The 21,126-nt window shown below is 42.0% G+C and overlaps 2 protein-coding genes across 3 annotated transcripts in view; one reads left to right on the top strand and one right to left on the bottom strand.

Annotated features, from left to right (window-relative positions):
• The window catches only part of LOC127664689 (leukocyte elastase inhibitor A), a 230,165-nt gene that overhangs the window by 159,123 nt on the left and 49,916 nt on the right, over positions 1-21,126 (bottom strand). The gene's annotated exons all lie outside the window — the stretch shown is intronic.
• LOC127664691 (serpin B9-like) lies at positions 8,692-20,243 on the top strand. The gene is made up of 7 exons (XM_052156807.1): positions 8,692-8,898; positions 10,686-10,863; positions 12,123-12,260; positions 12,722-12,839; positions 14,665-14,807; positions 17,723-17,878; positions 19,317-20,243. Exons 2-7 carry the CDS (start codon positions 10,696-10,698, stop codon positions 19,719-19,721), a joined length of 1,128 nt encoding a protein of 375 aa, XP_052012767.1. The 5' UTR covers positions 8,692-8,898; positions 10,686-10,695; the 3' UTR covers positions 19,722-20,243.

Here is a 21,126-nt window from a genome sequence, read left to right as displayed (position 1 = left end):
TGTTCCTGTTTGTGCACGTGCTTCCTTCCGTGTGGTCATGGGACAGAATTTCAAAGAGACCTCAGTAATACCCATGTAAGCTTACAGGCTCAAGCAGGAGAAGGTAGAGAGACAAACAGAAGGCCCCTTCTGGGCATTCTTTTCTCCTTATGTCTAAATAGAGTGAGTGGTGGGTCTCAGAGAACTGAAGCTGACTTTAGTTCGGGAGGATGGACAGGGAGCCTGGACACAGTCCCTGTTCTGAATCTCTCGGCTGTGACCTTCCCTCCCTTCCCATTCTGGATCAAAAGATTCCAGATATTTCATTTATTTATTTCCACTGTAGCAGGGATAATCCTGAACCATGACCTTTCTCTTTCCGTTCTCAAACTGTTTTTCTGACTTACAATGACAGGCAGTACACAAACATAATTTCGACTAGTCTGTCATACAAAAAGGTACAATTAAGTGCTTGATGTGGAGTCTCAAGCCTCTGATCCCAGTACTCAGAAGCCAGAAGTAAGCATGTCTCTTTGAGTTCAAAGTCAGTCTGGTCTACAAAGGGAAGTTCAGGCTAGCAGGGGCTACACAGTGAAAATCTGTTTCAAAACAAACATTATATGTGTACTTATATACGTACAAATGCATTTTTAAAAAATCAGGCAGGTAATACTTTTTAAGAATCTCTATATTAGGCATCTTCATCCTTTTCTAGTCTGGTTACAATAAATACAGAAGAGAAAATGGACATTTAGGTGTATTTACAAGAAAAACATCTACAGACTGCCTTGGGCCAGAATTCACCATCTACTTGCATGGACACTTGGGTTAGCAATCAGGCAGTTGTAGACACATGATGTCATTGGATTTTAAGACTTGACTCTGCTTTTCCACATAGCAATTCACTTACATATGAGAAATTCAGGATAATTTTAGGATAAATCTGATAAATTTAGACAAGATTAAATAATGATGATGATGATGATGTTCCCTTTCCCTTTCTCAGTTAAAATTTGAGGAGATTTGTGGATGATCTTAAATTTCTGTTTCTTCTGCACGTCCCTTCCAAGTTCCAAGGTATAGTAGGCCTGTACCATCATGTAGCAGTAATATTTAATAACCCCGGCGTGGGATTGCTACCCACCTCAATGTTTTATGTTCCAGAATGAAAGCAAGTACTCACAGCCTTTGTACTTAATATGTTCTAAGCAGCACAATAGCTGGGTCATTGTCTAGCCTCCATGCTGCTAGAATCTACCTCCTGCCAATAATTCTGAGTTACTACTTACTAATTTCGATGTTCCATTTTGGCTGCTCTGGACACAATTGAGCAGCCCTCCCAGCTGTGCTTTCTTGGCCCCTGGCCCAGGGCTTTCTCCTTGATTCTCTACTGCATGGAGGCTTCTGTGTCTTTCTTCATTCTCCTAAAACATGGTGGGTCTCCCTCTCCTCTCTCCTAGTGGTCCCAAGCCCAGGAGACCTAAAACCCACCTCGTGCTCTCCTTCCTAGCTATTGGCTGCGAGCATCTTTTATTTAGCAATCAGAATTAAATGGGGAAGGTTCCCAGAAGCTATGTACAGATTCTCTTGTGCAACTAATATGGGGGACACAAAATAGGATTTGAATACAAGCATCTACACCACTACACAGCTTAGCAAGTTCCAGAGAGAATCTGCACTTGCTAGGTTAGTGCTCTACCAACTCAACAGACTCCCCAGCCTGGAGTTTTTTCTTAGATTTTTGAATGGCTAGTACTTCTGAGGCAGCCAAAGCCAGCTTTTCTGGGATGTAGCCTGGGACCTGTGCTCATCATCAAGGTAATGCAGAGGTGCATTTCAAAGGTTGTGATGAAGCCCTTGGACAGTTGAGCTAGGAAGATGTGCAGAATGCCCAGAGGCAGGAGAACAGAATTTGGTGAGATCATCTTTCTTCTACTTGGGAACTTGTAAATAAATTATTTTTAATATAAATGTAGTAGTAAATTAATCCAGTAGCTGTATTTCTTTACTTTATCTTAGGCTCCAATAACCACACAGAGAAAAAATTATTTATTTAAAACTACGCCTCAATAGCTGGGTGTTTACATGATCTAACTTAGCCTTCGATGCTAATCTGGCCACCTCCCAGCCCCATCCCAGGATACTTGCATTTCATCATTGATTGGACTCTTTGAGCTTCAGATATGTTTCCATGATCTCTCTCTGAATCCCTTCTCATGGCTCCAAATCCTCCATCCTCCTTGATGATCTGAATCTTCCTCTTTCCCCTACTCCTTCCTGTGGTTGCCAGAAGTCCCACCCTATTCTCTGTTTGGCCTGGGAATTGGGTGATTAGCATTTAGCGACAAGGCAGATAATTAATGGTAAGAATTGTTTACGAAACCAAGACACAGGACATTCTTGGTATAAGCATTACAATGCCATGTCCAGATTTAAATAAGATATGAGGGCAGAGAAATCAGCATTTGAATAACACAAGGGTAAATTTTACACCGTGAACAAAAACATTATGCATACAGGAACTAACTTCTGAGTAAACCAGCAGCATCTTGCATTACGGTGGATTGTCTTCTCCACCAAAAGGTGACATACTTCATGGGCATTCTGCTTTCTCCTTTCCTTTGTTTCAACCTTGTACAATCAACTTGCAGCAGTTTGAATGGCCTAATGACTGTCTTTACTGTGTGTGTGTGTGTGTGTGTGTGTGTGTTCTAATAGCTGTACCAGGTATTAGACCCTTGGGACATAATAGAGCCTCAAATGGCAGAAGTTTAAGACTAAGAACATTTACAGCACACTAGAAGGGACCTCATCTGTACACCCTGGTTGTGAGCACAGTTCTTGGGAGCATTCTAGAATGTAGCACTATGTATCCCTATGTACAGCAAAAATCTATTTATTTGTTCTCTCAGTTTGATCAGTGTCACAACTACAGTGGTCTGGCTGGGTCTCCTGGCTTGTTGTGGATCACCTATTTTCTCTGAATTTAAATACTTTCCTTTGGGAAGGTTCATAAATTTGAAAATAATAAATAAAATTTAAATTTAGAAATCCCCAATAGTGCTTACTTTAATCATTAATCAATGTTTTTTCATTTTGCATTAATAATTTGCAGTTTTCTGGTTCTTTTGATAAAATCAGTGGGCAGCCTTAAGACAAGGAAGTGGCTGTGAGCTTATTCTCTCTTTAGCCCCTGTCCATTTAGGGAAAGGTTTCCTAGTAACTAGAAATGAGTATACTGTTAGAGTAGCTCTGAGTGAAGTGTATTAGGAAAAGCAAAGCAAAGTCTTTCTCCAGACTCAATTCCACAAAGCTTTCTCTGTGCTCCATACTCTCCATTGTGACCACTCTTCTTTAGACTGGGTGACATGTTGAGTATTTCAGCCTATTACATGATTTGGAAGTGTTGCTGAATTGTTTGATTTATATTCTCATCATCATGTGTTTATGGTTTATCAGATTTCACTAGCAGTTATAATAACAATCTATCTTTTACAATACAATTTGGCTAAAAACTAAATGTAGGGGGGTAATGAGATAGCTCAGAAAGTTTGATCTCTAATCATGGTAGAACCTTAACAGCTGAAGCAGGAGAATCATACCTTTAGGGCTAACTTAGGCTTCAAAGTGACACCCTGTCTCAAACCAAGAAAGCATTGCTCAGGAAAGTTCTTACCCAAGTGGCCAAAGCCAAGAAGTTATAGACAAATGTTTTTAATGCTTGATTTCCTGACTGTAACTGGATATGTTCTATCTTGGTCTCCACTTGTATTCCTTCTGTGCCATTTGTTCAGACAAAGGCCTATTATACCCTAAGGCTGGGATGTTTAACCACATGGAGAGATGTTTCCAGCCTGCCTAACAAAGGACAAGGATGCGCTAAAGAGACATTTATACTTCATTTGGCTAAATTCACAGCGTTGTCCAGTGAATTTCCATTTACCTAGGAGCACCATGCTGATGGAAGCAAAATCCCAGAGCCTACCAGAGGAAAACTGTCTTCCAGAGAGAGATTTCAGATTTCTCTGACCTCCTTGCAGGATAGAATGGAGTCAGACAGCAATGCGACAGTGATAGGCAGGACTATATCACGACTGCTTAGCTCTGTAATCTCGTGTCAGGAATCCCACTGATGGACCTCAGAGCACATTGGATAATTAGTACCTTTCCCCTATGTGGCCTCATTGAGTAAACCTCCTTAGTCTCCTTTTACTATGAATATTCTTCTTTAAACTGGCTTTTAAAGGACAGCTGGCCAAGCCAGGCTTGTTAGGGCTGCCCAGAACACAGGCTGTAACCCAAACAGTTTATTTATATGATTGTTGTTTTCTTTTGTTTGTTTGTGATAGAGTCTCACTTTGTAGTCCAAGCTGTCTGGTACTTCATATGTGGACTAGGCTGGTTTTGAATACATAGAGATATGCTTACCTATTTTGATTCTAGCATTGCAAATGTGTATCACCGCATTTGGCAGTGATACACTGTCCAATTACATTAAAATATTAGTGCAGCAAGAGGCCTGTGATTGGACAAGGAAAAGGGAGGCAAAGCGAAGAGTTGCAGGGACAGAGAGTGACTCAGAGGAGGGCAAGGAGAAGCCAAGATGGAGGTAGACAGACAGGAAGAAGATCCTGATCCCGAGTAGTTTTAATAACTATAGGTAGTTATGAATATCATATGGGGCTAGAAAAATTGGGATAACTTGTCTGATTTAGGTGGGCAGATTATATCATTATCAACTGGCTCTGAAATTATTGTGTGGGCACCCTGTGAATTGATAATTTATTGATACATAAGTCTGACTTGTTAATTATGAGCTTCTAGAGTTTTGTTTCTACTGGGTTGCTGGGTGTTGTGGCAGCTGACTATGGGGTGGACGGTTATTGCATGGGGCTGGCATGGCAGTGAAGGGAATGTGGGAGCTCTGGCCCCTCCACTGGAGAGTTGACAGGCATAAATTAGCTGGATGGAGCTCAGGAAATTTGTGGTTCATTTTTAATATTTCCTTCAACAACTGCACCTAGCTGTGACTGATTTAGTTGTTCGCTATACTGAAAGTCTCTGATAATGACTCTTCTTGGGGATTCATAGTTCACAGACTGTTGAATAAAGTCTTTACAACTCAACCCTCACTTGAAATGTATTAAACTCTCCTATTGTTTCTCACATAACATTTCTTTCAGGTACTCTAAAAGATACTCTTTATTAAACTCCCTGTATTGTTTCTCACATAACATTTCGTTCAGGTGCCCTCTTTCTACCCACCAAAGGTGAAACACTTCCCAGCCTGAGCTGTGATTCCAGGACAGGAGGGGGTCAGAGTAGGCTGGGGCTTGAAAAATGTGAGGAGCTATAGACAAATAAGATATATTTATTCACTGTGGGTGAAGACCACCAGGCTGGCAGCCTCCAGCAGGGACCCAGGTACAGGATGACACACATAGTACATACACAGGAATGTATGGACCTAGACAGTCCAGTACACAAGCCACAGGACTGTAGAGATACAAATCTACAGGCAGTCTCAGGCTCCAGCCTTGCACTTACAAGAGTAAAAAGAAAACTAGGTCAGGACATGCCATTTTCTGAATAGAATTCCAAACATTTCTCCTCTAAAGTGAGAGCATCTTTGTCTTTGGACACAGTCTACCCCAAGAAAGACTCCACAGTGAACCAATCAACTCTCAGATGATTACATCTGATTAAAGGGGGTTAAGTGAAAGGGAGTTTTCTCAACAGAGGCCACACAGGTTCTAGGAAGAGGCAGACCAGGGCTGTGACAATAGCTAGGAGGAACTTTCCATGAATCATGACTCACAGAGATGACAGAGTCACCAGACATGTCTTTGGAAGTTTTAGAATTTACCATAGAGGTGAAGAGGTAATTAGAGAGCTTAGTTAAGAAATTCATTGGCAAGATGATGATGATGATGATCATGACAACCTCAAATAAAAATAGGAAGTAATTTGAGCAGGCATTTTTATAGAAAGATTTGTAAAGGTTCAGTGAACACATGAGCTTATGATTGACATCATTACTCATCAGGGAAAATTCAAAATCATAGTGAGTAAACCACATCACACCTATTGGCTAAAATAAGACAAGAAAAACCATGTACAGGAAGAAACTGAAACTCATTATTTGCTGGTGGAAACACATAATTGCATAGAAGCCTTCAAACTCATTAGGCAGTTCTTTAGACTGTGAAATGTAGAATTGTCATATGATCCAGAAATTCCTTGGGCGATACCCTAGGTAACTCCAAGGGAGCATATGGCTATACACAAATTTATACATAAATGTTTATAGTAAAATTAATACTAGATAAAAGATAGAAATAATCTAATGCTGACCAATTGAATACAAACTAATTTTAGATAATACTATTACTAATATCTTTAATCAAACAGAGAAACAAATGTCTGACAAATACTGTCTTGAGATACTAAAGAAAGACCAAAGATGCTTAGCAGATTCAGGAAAGGAATGAAATCCTTCACTCCTGGGTCTGAATAAGACTCTTGGCGTCCCAGTTAACAGTTTCTGTGAAGATTGCTGACATACACATAATGCTCATTCTCTGCTTGGATATTTCAAAGAATAGTAAAACAGCAATCATGCTTACAGCCTAAGCATACATAGTCATTGTCCTTTTCCAGATGTAAACATGCAAATTCCTAGGACTCTCACAAGAAAACCTTTTTATAGTCCAAGAGATGTCTTAGTAGGCTTCTAACCCATGCTTTATCATACCTGATTATAATTCCTATGCAAGGTACCCATAATGCTACATTTACTTAGGAAAAACAAGGAAGAGAGCTTTGGCATAGGGAGCAGCTGCTGTAACCCTCTGGAATAGAAGCCCCAAGCAGCATAAATGTGGAAATTTTTGACTCCAAAAAAATTTTCCAGGTGAGAGATGAGGGCCCATGTCATCAATCAGGAAGTGCACAGAAGATGATCACAGTAACTTCCTTAAGGGAGACAAGTCCACGGAGAAGGGTATTGCTGTGGCATCTGTGCTCTGTAGAGTGAGCGTTGTTTTAAAGGGCAGACCCATGTTGTAATAGACTGCATACAGAAAACCAAAGTGGGGGTTGAGTGAGTAGAAAGAAGGCTGGAACATTCTAGCTAAGAAGAAAAAATAACTTGATTCATTGTTAGAAGAAGAGAAGGATGACAGGGAAGAGTCGGGGTGGAGCTGGGGTGAGGAAGGAGAAGCAGAGCAGAAAGGAGACACCGTGTCAGAAGATACAAGGACATATTAGAAGATAACTGTGGGCCAGCTGCTTCAGTGATGTGGGCTCAAGGGGAAAAGTGACCCCAAGAACAAAACTTAAGACAGGAGATGGTCAGACTGACTGTTGGTCAAAGGAGAGAAAATACAGTAACCTAAAGGGACAGGAGGTTGAATCCCCTTCGGCTGATGGAGGATAGATGGGGACAGAGGAAGCAGATGTCACAGGTAGGGAAGCCAAACCTTACCTCAAGCAAGATGAGCAAGAAAGCCACAGGCTAAAGTTCCTGCAGCTGTGCTCACTCACTGCTGGGTCAGGGGTTGGAGGACAAGTGGTGTGAGCAGCCTCCTGTGGAAATGGTGCTGGGCAGAGAAGATGAGTTCCCTAGAGACATCCAACGTTCACCCCAGCAAGCTTCAGAGAGGAAGAGATTGGAGAAAGCTGCCCGTCCGTAAGCCACAAGGAGAGCACGTGGAAAAGAATGCTTTCTAGATTGAGCACTCCACAGAGTTTGAAATTGAATGAACTCTCAGGCTTAGCAAAATGAACGTTCTTAACGTTCTCAAAGAGAACCAGATGAGTCATCGTGCAGACAGGGCCAGCCTCTCTTGTGTCTGTGAAGATTTCCTAATGTTCCTGTTTCCCACCAAGGCTGCCTATGTGGAAGTTCTACTTATGTGTTTGGCCTCATATAGTTTCATTCTTTGTCGTTTCAAAAGCTTGTCCTTAAATAACGAAACAAACAAGTACTGGATCTCTGTTAACTATAAAGGGGAATGAGGGTTTGTCAGCAACTTTGGAAGATGTGACATCTGAGAGCCACCAAAGCCACACATGTAGCTACTGCTGAGACACTGAAGCCGTGCTCTCCTTGGGAGCCCTTCAGAGCGTGGTCAGGTGTGTCTCATCTTTGTCTTTTCCTATTTTTCTTCCCTTTTTATATTACTGTCTTTACATTATTTGTGTTAGCTTCTTAATAAATCCAACTCCATTTCATACATTCTCTTCCTGAAATTCCTTTCTGTGGCAAAGTCAGGAATGGTGGTTTCACCTGAGTTGAGATTTTTTAACACATTCCAATGCCCACAGATGGCACTGTGTGGCAAGTCTTGTTGCCTGTGCCCCAGTCACTGCCACCTTGAATACTTACTTAAGGCTGAGCCTCTGCAACATCAGTTTAGTAAAGACACACACACACACACACACACACACACACACACACACGAGCACATATTCTGTTTAAACAAAGTGCTCAGGACTGGGTAAAAGAGACAGAAAATGGATTAGTGTTTGCCAGGAGAGAAGGCTGGGTGTGTGCAAATAGATTTAGATACTGAGCACTCTCCCCATCCACCACTTGCAAAGCCACAGGTCCAGAGTGCTGTTAAAATCCCAGACAGTCTTCCTTGGCACGCAGCAAAAAACTCCTGCTACTTTCACTTTCTCTAAGGGCCCAGTTTTTCCCCAACCCCCCACTCATCCTCTTCCTGCAGAGGCCGCCAGAGCTGGCGGCAGCTCTTCTCCCCGCCCCTAACCAGGGGCAATAAACCAGGGGCGATAAACCAGAAGTCCCCGCCTTGTACTGTATGAATATAGGACGAGCAGAGACCCGAAGGCAGGACTGAAATTCGACTGGGACCAACAGGACTGCAACTGCTGGATTGAGAAGCTCCAACTGTGGTAGGTGTGGGCACGTGGCGCGGGGAGGCGCAATGCGATCCACAGAGGTCAGGTTTACAAGGCTTAGGCTGAGTCTAGGTGGGAAAACAAGGACTGCTGAGTTTGGGGAAAAAGACAGCTGGGGGTTGGTGTCTGATGGGCTTTAAAATGGTGACTCCTCTAGGAACTCCGGCTGGCCAATGACAGGGAAGCAGATCCTAGTGCCAGTATTCTGAGCTGTGTTGGCTCCACCTCAGCCAGGCTTAGGGACCGCAGGATACTGGCAACCTCTCCACTGGCCCCTTTCTGTGCTTCCTCTCGGTCCCTACCACCTAGGCAACTGGAAGGCTTAAGCTTTCTCCCTGTGGATCTTGCAAAGTAATCTCTCTTTTACTTCCGGGCCTTTTAAACATCTGGGATCTCTAGTCCAAATCTGAGCACTGCTCTTTCCCTTTTATAAAATAATTCACTCCATGCTGACAGTGATCATGTCTTTGATTACTTTATCTGAGTAATCAAATACCCCCTTTATCTGAGGACGCTTACTCTTGGGGGGTGGGGGGTCGGCAGACATCTCCCTGATGTTCACAGAGCTCCAGAGGATGGAGGATGGAGAGCAATCAGTAAAAGAAAGATTACACTTAGGAGTGATGAGCAGACCTGAGGTGGGGCAGCTGCCCTAGCCCTGAGGCTTTCCTGTCCCAGTGACGTTGGGAAGAGGAAGTAGTTTGAACTCAGTGACAGGATGGGGTAGGTGACCATCTAGGTGATATAAACAGCACTTCAGGGACTCAGAACTGATGTGAAGATGGGCAGGAATGCAGGAGGAGGAGGAAGCTGAATCAGATGAGAGGGCCAACCTAGTGTAAGACACTGAAATAAAGCAGCCCCAGCTTTCCTTGAGGGTCCTGGAAGTCGTAAGAGGAGCAGCCAGAGGGTCTAAGTACACTCTCTGGATGTTGTGTCCCTCTGATGAATGGAAGAAGTGTGATTTGAGTGTTCTGAGCCTCAGGCTATGTGCACAGTAGGAAGCACTCGAATTTCCAGGGTTCAAAGGTCATATGACCCTGAGAGCTCAGCCATGGGATGTACAGTGTCTCAGAACTGGGATAAGGTGTCAGGAGCAGTGATTAGTCTGGGTCAAGCTGTCCATTCATCTGGGAGATGAGGCATACTCAGTAGAAAAGCAGCCTGGGTGCCTGCAGCTGATGCAAGGTCCTCTGAGCAGTCACTGCAGGGGAATGCTCCCCAGTACACAGCACAGTAATAATGCTAGCTTGTCTTTGGATCTCATTCAGCATCTCAGTGTCTTTTCCATAGCATCTCGAAACCGGAGAGGGTACTGTCTAATTCCTCATGGGTAACACAGGAGGAGTCTTCTCAGGTAGCAGAGGATACAGAGTTGCTGAGTCAGGCAAGAGGACCCAGTGTTCCTGGTTGTTTCCTTCCTTGTTTCCTTGTCTTCCTTCTCTTCCTTCTTCCAACTGTACCTTCTTCAGAAGAGAGGAGTTGGTCTGTATGGAAAGAGACTGAATACCACCCCTCTCTGCTGTGTTTTGTGATTGTGTTCCTGATGATCTTTCCTTCTACCTGTGCAGATGAGAAAGGAACTAGTTTGGTCTGCTGCAATGACCACACTTAGCTAATAACCTTAAAATTGGAAGGGCCAATCTAGAATGAACTTTCAAAATCTAATTTAAAGTACCTATGACCTTTGAAATAACAACCAGAAAGAGTCCCAAAAATCTCTGCCTTAGAACAATGAACCTTCAGCTCTATGTTGAATTTTATGTGTCCTTTCTCTCCAGATTCTGAATCATGAATACTATGTCTGAAGCAAGTGGCGCCTTTGCCATCCGTCTGTTGAAGATGCTCTGTCAGAGCAACCCTTCAGAAAATGTATGTTATTCTCCTATGAGCATCTCCTCTGTTCTAGCTATGGTCCTCTTGGGTGCCAAGGAACAGACTGCTGACCAGATATCTCAGGTAAGTTCCCGGTCAAAATCACACCCATGTCACATGCATAAGAACTGTTGAGAAGGGACAGTAGGAATGCACACGCTGTTTCTTGGAGCAGGGGCTAAAGAGGAAGAAAGACAGAGTCTCCTCCAGTAAGACTTCTTTAAGGGCAATGAGAGTTCCTGAGTAATAACTTGGGTAACTCTTAATACTTTGTCTAGAATTCAATTAACAGTGGTGCATAAATAATTTCATGCTATTCTTGGTGGCCCAGGCCTTTAATTACAGCTACTAAGGAGTCTGAGACAGGAAGCTCCCAAGCCCAAGTCTAGCCTAGGCTTGATTAGTTTCAGAAAAACAAAGATTTTTTTTTTAAAGATGGAGGGAGGGTCTTAAGGTTATAACTTAGGTACAGTCTCAAGTACTGCAATTTGAGAAAATAAAAAGATGTTGAAATTATTTGAAGGAGAGTTTGCTGGGATCTATCTTATTTCTAGAACAACAGGCTTTGTAAGTATTTGTTGGCAAGGAAGGATAATTCCTTATTTTAATTTTGTCCAATATGCCTTGCTTCAGCTAAAATACTGAAGGGAGCACATGTGTGGAGCTACTCCGCGTCCTAACACAGTTGGGTTGATTGTTTTTAATAAGCATCCTGGGAGCATTCCAGAAGATTAGGAATGGCTTTCTGACCTCAGAGGGTTCCAGGGCAGGCAGGAGCCATTTGCCTGAGGAATAACCTTCAGCATACAGCTTCACAGTGGGAAGTCATCACCATTGCTCTGTGGTTTGCCAGGGCTTTCTTCTTCTTGAAGATGCTTTCCGGCATAAGTGCTCATTCTCATCATTTCCAAACATAGTTCATGAGGACATGAATATATAAAGAGGCTTCTTCCTGATTAGACCTCATGGTCTTTTCTAGGTTTAGGTTCACTAATAAACATTTATAGAGAGTTTAAGCCTATGTATAGCATGCATGTGCATGTGTGTGTATTTGTGTGTGTGTGTGTGTGTGTGTGTGTGTGTGTACACGTGCCCTTGTATACTTCTTTTGTTGGTGGGGGGGACAGGAGTCAGTGTTGAGTGTCTTACTCTCTCTCATAAGGTTCCTCCCAGTGCTGGGATGACCTCCATGCACCACTGGGCCCGTCTACTATGCTTAGTGAGACTCCAACTCAGATCTTCACAAACTTTACTTTCTGAGCCATCTCTTAACCTTGACAATCCCTTTTGAAACAAACTGTTTTCTCTCTGAACTCATGGCATTTCATTTTTTTCCTTCCCAGGCACTTGGTCTGAACAAAGAGGAAGACATCCATCAGGGTTTCCAGTGGCTTCTCAGAAAGCTGAACAAGCCAGACAGAAAGTACTCCCTTAGAATGGCCAACAGACTCTTTGCAGACAACACTAGTGAAGTCCTCCCAGTAAGTTGTATCAGTAGAATAATAGCAGTTGAATGCAAGGTAGTTGTTGTAGATCCTATGAGAAGGATACCAGAGAATTTGAGAAAATTACAATTCTACTCAGTAGAATAGAGGCTGCACATCTATAATACCTTTATTTAGATGGCCGAGACAGGAGGGTCCCATGTTCTAGGCCAGCTTAGACCACATAATAAGACTCACCTAAATAACCTCCCCAAAGACCATAATTCTATAATGATACCTTGAAATATTTTTAAATTGACTACTTGGAATATTTATTTACTCATGTCTCAGTTGCAAAGTTCTAGTACCTAAAGGTGTTGGTTGTTTAAAGTGATACCTGTACTCATTTTAGTTTTGTTTTTTTTTTATGCCATAGTAGGAATAGTAATGCCATAGTTAGAAAGGTTGCTTAAATGTCATTTTGTAATGATATCTCCCTGAACATTTTCTCTCCAAAGACTTTTAAGGAGTCCTGCCTTCAGTTCTATCACTCAGAGATGGAGCAACTCTCCTTTGCCAAAGCTGCAGAAGAGTCCAGGCAACACATAAACTCGTGGGTCTCCAAACAGACCGAAGGTCAGTATTTCAAGTTATTTCCCACACCACATTCTTGTCCTTTCCATCCACCTCCTCTCTTCTTCCTTCTCTACCCTTTCTCTTCTCCCCACCACAGACTGATCTCACTGGCATTTCATGGTCAAAGCCATTCAGACTATCTAGACGACCTGGGATAATTCAGAGCCCAGTGAATGCATGGAGGATCTACTCAGACACTTAGATTGTAAACACAGTTGGGTGTAGATTTCCCTAGCACAGGCAAGGGCTGATACAAATGTGATGAGAACTCACAGACCTTATTTTCAATTTAACAGTTTACATAAGAAGACATGGGTGGTTTGCAGCAGTCACAGGTCATGTGACTCTGCTGTCTCTGAGAAGGAGATTCATAGCTAGACCATCCCCATAATCCTACTCTAGGGCTACTTCTCTCCACAGTCTGTATTGTCTTAGCTGTCACCATCCTTACCTCTACAGGAGACTCCTGTTTCTGCTTCCACATGTCCTGCTTCAAATCGATTACTTACAGAATTAGACTTGATTTCCACTGAGGACTCTGTCAGCTCCTCGGTTACATTGACCTGAAAGAGCTTCCCACTTGGGGTTGAACTTTGTTTTTATTTCAGAGATGACAGGTTCCAGCATTGGTCTTTGAGATCATTGTCTTGTATTTGAACCATTCAGATCCCTCTCTATCACTAGGTACATTTGTACTTCTGCTAACAGACAGAGAATAAAGAATGAGAATCTTTTCTTAGACTCATCAATTATTTGCACATTTCTTGTTAGAGTCTTTACATCTTGTGCAATCTTGATAGTGTAAATTAGCAAGGAGTGCCTTGATCAGGGAAAGGGTACCCCATAGTTGAGAAGAAGGGAATCTGTCCCTTTACACACATTTTTCTCTCATAGGGATGGACAGCGCTCCAAAGTGTGGAATAGTCATACCTCCCCCACTAGTTTCTTTCTGATTTTGAGTTTCTGACATGTTGTGGTATGTCAGACCTGGGAATGACTATGGAGTGCTAGATGAGAGTCTGTATTTAACACTAGTGTATTAGTAAGGCTTCGCTGGAGGAACAGAATGATGCATAGTATGAGGGGATTCAATAGATTGGCAACAATACAGGCTGAATGGATAGTGACCATCTGCATGTGAGGAGACTGAGAATCTGGTAGCTGCTGGATCTATGAGAATGGAAACCTTAGCAGGTTTAGTCTGGCATGGAAGACCTAGAGGATTCTTCAGAGCCACTAGTCTTTGTCCTAATGATAGCCCAATCAATTGTCAGCTAAAAATGGCAGGCACAGTGCACTCACCAGCAAGGACTGAAGGCAGGCAGACAAAAGCAGTGCTGTTTCTGTCTCCGACCTTTGTATCTGGCAGCACAACATTGTGTTGCCCACTCTAGAGATCTTCCTGTCCATTACTTACACTTTCTGGAAAATGTCCCCACGCTCCAGAGACATGTCCTTGTTTGATTCCAGAACCAATTAAGGTGGGAGTAATCAACAGTAGCCACCCCAGGGGTAATCATGGTTCCCTCCCACATTTTCTGCTTGTTTTGTTCACCATCCCTTAAATCTTTTTGTTTTGCCTAAATCTGCTTTCTTTGAGGGACCTACAAGCCTTTTACCATCCTCACCCGATGATGCTCCTCCAGTGTGCACAGCCTCGAGTCAAACGTGGGTGTTAGTGTTTTCTTTTGATTTATTTTTTATATGTTTATCCAAATTCAGCAAATACAAAAACATGATGCTTAGATCTTTCCAAATGTCTTATCAGTTTATGTCTCATACGCATATAAAAGAAACCTGAATGAAGTCTCTGCTTTCTCAATAGGCAAAATTCCAGAGTTGTTGTCAGGTGGCTCAGTTGATTCAGAGACCAGGCTGGTTCTCGTCAACGCCTTGTATTTCAAAGGAAAGTGGCATCAACCATTTAACAAAGAATACACCATGGACATGCCCTTTAAAATAAACAAGGTAAGAAACAGCACCCAAAATTCAAAGGACAGTTTCCTTCTCATTCAATGGGAAGCGGCATCAACACTTCCTCAAAGAATGTACAATGGGAATATCTTTTAAAGTAGATAGCATAAGGAGCAGTATCTAAAAATACATGCCTGTGTGATGAGGACATTACATGGAGATCTTTGATCATGATTGTGTAGGCTCAGTGGGAGAGACTGCATATCCTGTGTGGGGCACTGCCCGTGACTCTCAGACCAGAAAGAAGGAAATCAGGAAAGCACAAAAACCATTTGAGGCTCATATTTCTTAAACTTCACAGAGGACTGATAGGAATAAGGCATATTTGCTGTCTGTGTGAATTTACCTTCTATTGGTGGCTCATTCTGCCTTTGATCATTTCTTATAAAATCTTTGTTTCCACCTCTTTCTAGAAACTACATTTTCCTTTGAGTTCAAGAAATCAAAAACTTAGGTTCTAAGGTAACATAAAACATGTATGGAGCATGAGGCAAAGTAGAAAGGAATATATAGCATTTATATAATAAATATGTTTAAATTAAAATAAGCGTTTTAAATAATTGGTCAATTTATCATTATTAAGTACTATTTATAACTTTCTAATATTGAAAACAGTGATTCAGATCTCAGTCTAAATTAGAATAGAACTTGAATTAAAGTAAATATTAGAATAGTTTACTCAATACCTATAAGATATAATTTAATGAATTCAGGAGCATTATGAATGTTAAACTTCCCATTCTCTTTTTATTAACAGTACTCTAAAAACATTTGTAAAAGAATAAATTTTTTTAACTTGGGAATTTAATCTTTATTATAAATGGTCTGTAGCAAATTTTTATGTTTATTGTACCACTGTTATTAAAATCTTCATACATTATTGGAAAATTTTAAAAGTCTGAAAAATACTAAGATTATTAGAACTCTCTTGAATAAAGGAAAAAAAGATACATGAGATTATCTCCAGATCACCCCTAACTTTTAATAGGTTGAAAAGAATTTCCTGCTTTGTGGTGGGTTATCAGACTGTTACTTTGTCACATAGAAACATGTCCATTGGGTTCCCATCTTGGAGTAATTTAACTTGGGATTTCCCTTCCCTCTGATAGACTATCAGGATGTAGCTCTGCCCTAAACCTGTGAGTGTCTGTGTTCTGGAACTTTCTGCTTTGGGATGGATTAGGAGGTTTTCATGAACCTTTGAGCCCATGTGCTCCAGTTGTCAGGCTGTTTGTTTGTTTGTTTGTTTAGTATTTTCATTATTTACATTTCAAACGTTATCCCATTTACTAGTTCCCCTCTGGAACTAGTAAATGGGATAACGTTTGAAATGTAAATGGGTTGGTGGCGATCCCCCACCAACCCTACCACTCCTGCCTCCCCACCCTGGCATTCCCCTACAGTGGGGCATCCAGCCTTCACAGGACCAACAACCTTTCCTCCCATTGATGCCTAACAAGGCCATTTTCCAGCTTCCATATGTGGCTGGAACCATAGAGCATTCCATGTGTGCTCTTGGGTTGGTAGTTTAGTCTCTGGGAGCTCTGGGGGTTCTGGTTGGTTGATATAGTTGTTTTTTCTGTGGGGTTGGTTGCAAATCCCTTAAGCTCCTTCAGTTCTCTCTCTAGTTCCTCCACTGGGGACCCTGTGCTTAGTCCAATGGTTGGCTGTGAGCATCTGCCTCTGTATTTGTCAGGCTCTGGCAGAGCCTCTCAGGAGACAGCTATAGCTGTTTTCTCAGAGGATGCATCTGTCCACAGGCCCAGTGTTTCACAGCACTATGAAAATTTCCAGTCTGATATTTTATGATTTTTTTGTTATTCGTAAATGACTATGCTGTTTCCTTAGATATGATTGCTGACCAGTCATCTCCATTAGTGTAACAAACTCTCTGAGATAATCAACTTAAAAGTAGGAAATAGTTATTTTGGCTCATGGTTCTAAAAGTTTCATTTATGGTTCACTGCCCCAATCATTCCAGGTTGTAGTGGTACAGCACAGTATAGTGGAAATGCATGGTGAAGGCTAGTTTACCACACTGTACTCAGGAAGCAAAAGAAAGAAACATGAAGGGGCTAGAGTACCTTCAGGAGAACTCCCTTTCAAATAGTTCTTCCACTAATCCCTACCTCCTAAAAGTTCGGGTAGCTCTTGATAGTGGCTATATGGGGGAAAGGCTTTGAAACATGAGCATTTGTGGAATATTTAAACCCAATTCTAGGGTTTTAGAATATTAATATGTGAATGCTACATTTCTTTTTCTAGATAACACAATTGACTTCTTACAGTTAGCCCATGTCCTGATTATTTTTTGTTTTTTGTTTTCATTTTGTTCTTGGTGTGTGTGTGTGTGTGTGTGTGTACTTGACACAAGCTAAAAAAGGAAGAACTCTAAGTTGAGGAATTGACTGCATAAGATTCTTCTAGAGGCAAATACTCTGGGAATGTTCTTAATTAATGGTTGCTGGAGGAAGGCCCAAAGGCGCTGTGGGCGGCGCCAAAACTGGGCAGTTAAGTAAGAAAGTATGCTGAGAAAACACTGGGGAGATACCAATAAATAGCATTCCTTTATGGCTTCAGCCTAGTTCGGGCTCTGAATTCCCCCAGTAATGAATGTGACCTTAGAGTTGTGTTATGAAATCAATTCTTTCCTCCCCAAGTTGATTTTTGGCATGGTGTTTTACCATACCGGACATAGCCTAACAGCCCCATGTCTGCTTAAATTCAGTATTTCTAATGAAATCAGGAAGAAGAGGGCAGACATTGTCTAAGCGTCCACTGAAACATGAATAGTGTTTACACTGTGAGTGCTGAAAATTTCATTGTGAGCCCTGAAATTAACTGCAGCCCATTTGGAAACCTTGACCACTCTCAGTAATATGTTTTATGTCGTGCATTTCTGTGTTCAGGATGAGAAAAAGCCAGTGCAGATGATGTGTCGTGAAGACACATATAACCTCGCCTATGTGAAGGAGGTGCAGTCGCAAGTGCTGGTGATACCATATGAAGGAATGGAGTTGAGCCTGGTGGTCCTGCTCCCAGATGAGGGTGTGGACCTCAGCAAGGTGAGCCAGGAGAGGCCACAGCATTCATCACTCTAAATATCCTCCAGAAAAATCCAGTGTCCCTGGTGTCCTTTGTCATTAGAACAGAAGTAAATGATTTTACCTTGGCTAGTACCAGTTGAGTGTGTGGTACTCACAGACCCAGCATTGAGTTGTGTGTGTTGGCTCAAAGCTGTGTCCAAGACTCCCATTGTAGGCTTTGTGCCCTTGCCATATGACATAAATTCATCACTAGAATGGGCAACAGCGACCTGATTGGATGAAATCTGGGCAACTCCAATGGCAAACTTAGCATAGTGCTTGAAAATAGTCCTCCATAAATATAATTTATATCTTGATCTTTGTCAGTATTTTATTCAAGAACAATATTATTTAGTCAATATTTATTCAGTATTTATATCTGAGAACATGTGCAGAAAAATTGGTGCACGTTCACCTAACAAAGAGGAAGAGGAGGGGTGCAGCTGGGGAGAACAGAGTCAGACAGGTCATTATAATGGCTCTGGTCTTCCTTGCAGCAGTATTTCCCATGGTGTGTGAGCCATCCTCTGAATGGTGGGCAGTAGGGTATACATGACCTAAGGGGTCTTTGTAAGCAGACCAGCTCATAGTTCTCAGCATCCTGTTTCCTAACTGGGGCATAGTTACTAGTTTTTCATTGCTGACAAAATGCCTGACATGAATAACTCAGGACAGGAAGGATTTATATAGCTCATAGTTTTAGTGCGTTCATTTCAAGTTACCTGTTTTGTATGGGGGTAGCTGTACATTGCAGGGAATACAGATCTTTTAGTTAACAGGAAGCATAGCAAGGAAAAGGACACATATGATCAAAGATGAGCTTCCGAGACACATCTCCAGCAACTACGGCCTTCATTCAGCTAGCCCAGCTCATGCCTAAAATTTTAGCTGCCTCCCAAAACATTGCTACAAGCTTCAAAACAAGGATCTTCTACGAGCCTTTGGGTGGATTTCACATTCAGGCCACAATAGATCACAAAACACTAGAATTCTCCCCTGGATTGATTTCCCTTCTGGTGTGGCTCATAACAAGAGTTATTTCTTTCAAATTTTTGACTTTTATTTTAGCAGCAGTGATTCACTATCTTTGAAGCCAAGTCTAGTTCAAGAAATCAAAAGCAAACACAACATAAGCCATTATCACCTGGACGAGGACACCTGTCAGAATAAAAGATGTCTCAGAAGGGATTTAGGAGAGGACACCCAGGTCTTTTTATTCCTGGGCTGCTGCTTGTCAACTGTGCCATCAAGGAAGACACATACAAGTGAGCAGGACAGTGGGATGTCACGCTGTCTGTTCATGTGAATAAGCAGTGTGCCTTGAATGGTGTTAGAAGGTACTGTGAATAGGGGTGCTCTGTGGCTCTGAAGAAAATCTCAATGGTGAATCTGAAATTCTCTAATTCTTCTTTGTCAGGTGGAAAACAGTCTCACTTTTGAGAAGTTAACAGCCTGGACCAAAGCAGACTTTATGGAGAACACTGATGTTGAGGTTTTCCTTCCAAAATTTAAACTCCAAGAGGATTATGACATGAAGTCTGTATTTCAGCGCTTGGGAGTGGTGGATGTCTTCCAAGAGGACAAGGCTGACCTGTCAGGAATGTCTCCAGACAGAAATCTGTGTGTGTCCAAGTTCGTTCACAAGAGTGTAGTGGAGATCAATGAGGAAGGCACGGAGGCTGCAGCAGCATCCTCAGCTGTCATAGAATTTTGCTGTGCCTCCTCGGTCCCAACATTCTGTGCCGACCACCCCTTCCTTTTCTTCATCAGGCACAACAAAACCAACAGCATCCTGTTCTGTGGCAGGTTCTCATCTCCATAAAGACACATTTACTACATGGGGAGAGTTCTCTCCTCAGCATCTTTACCACTCCTACAGCTCTGTCAGGATGGGCAAGTAGGGGGAAACTGTTCTAAGATGAGGGCACTTTCTTCCTGTCAGCCTGATCTTATGAGGCCTGCATTCAGCTCTCCTTGTCCTTGAATGCATCTGTGCCCTTTGCCACATACCCTCTGCTACGCTACTGACTGATACCCATAACTTATAGCCAATAATTTATCGCCAGTTAGAACTGACTTCACTGTGCAAGAATGCTATAAAAGAACTGGAGAGGAGGCACAGATGCCAAGAAAGGTTGCTGGTCTTGCAGAGGACACTGGGACATTTCCCACCACCCACATGGCTGCTTACAACCTCTGGAAATTCCAGTTTCTATCTATGACTTGATTCTTTTCTTTGGCATCTACTGGCTGCAGCACCCTGAATGTGCACGCATCCTCACTCACGCATGGATAAGTAAATTTTTAAAAATAAATAAAAATTTAAAAAGAATGTTAAATTTCAGTAATGGTTGGATAATGGCTGCTATTGTGACTTTTTCAGGTTTTAATGCCATTGTTCTTGTGTATAGAGTCAACAGTTTATAGGTAAACATCAATGACACGCCATGATCTTCTCTTCATCCCCTTTCAAACTTATTGTGTAAACATCAGGCAGTGACTCTCCATTCTGCCTCCCTTTGGACATATAACCATCGATCTTCTCTCTGTCTCTGTAGCTTTAGCTATTTTAGACATTTTATTCAGATTTCCTATTTGCTTTCTTGATAATGTTCTTTAATGCACACAGATTACCTTTTTCAGTGACATTCTCCTTATTTAATACTGTTCTGATCACGAGGTACCCATGCCACAGCTCAGAACCTCACTACTAAAGTCAAGTACAGAATGAACTGCCCCTATGTTTTCTTCCAAAGCTTTCATGGATTATGGCTTATATATCTAGGTCACTGTTCCAGTTTGAATTAAATTCCATATATGGTATGGTATAGGAACCTGATGTGATTCCTTTATTTATGAACATCCAGTTGTTCCTATACTTGTAATTGCTTTGAATCACAAGATTATGACCAATGAATAGGAAAAGCAACATTTCAACCAGTGGGGTAGGATAGAAGTTACTCAATACAGATATTGAACATTACCACAAGAGTGAAAGAAAAATATCAGAAGCAGGGAAAACAGAGCAGGAAACAAAGAAGGAGAGATTAAATGTTCTGTAATCAGGGCTCAGAGAGACGGACTCAGGGGGTGAAGATGCTTGCGGCCATGCCTGACAACTTGAGTTCTGTTTCTGGAACTGGCGCGGTGGAAGAAGAAAATTGACTCTAGCAAGTCTGACCTCTGACCTCACAGCATGCACCATGGAATGCACATGCACAAATAAA

This window comes from Apodemus sylvaticus, chromosome 14 (genome assembly GCF_947179515.1).
Source record: "Apodemus sylvaticus chromosome 14, mApoSyl1.1, whole genome shotgun sequence".
Taxonomy (NCBI): Eukaryota; Metazoa; Chordata; class Mammalia; order Rodentia; family Muridae; genus Apodemus; species Apodemus sylvaticus.
Note: the sequence above shows the minus strand (reverse complement) of the source record. Positions and strands in the feature narration are given on the sequence as shown.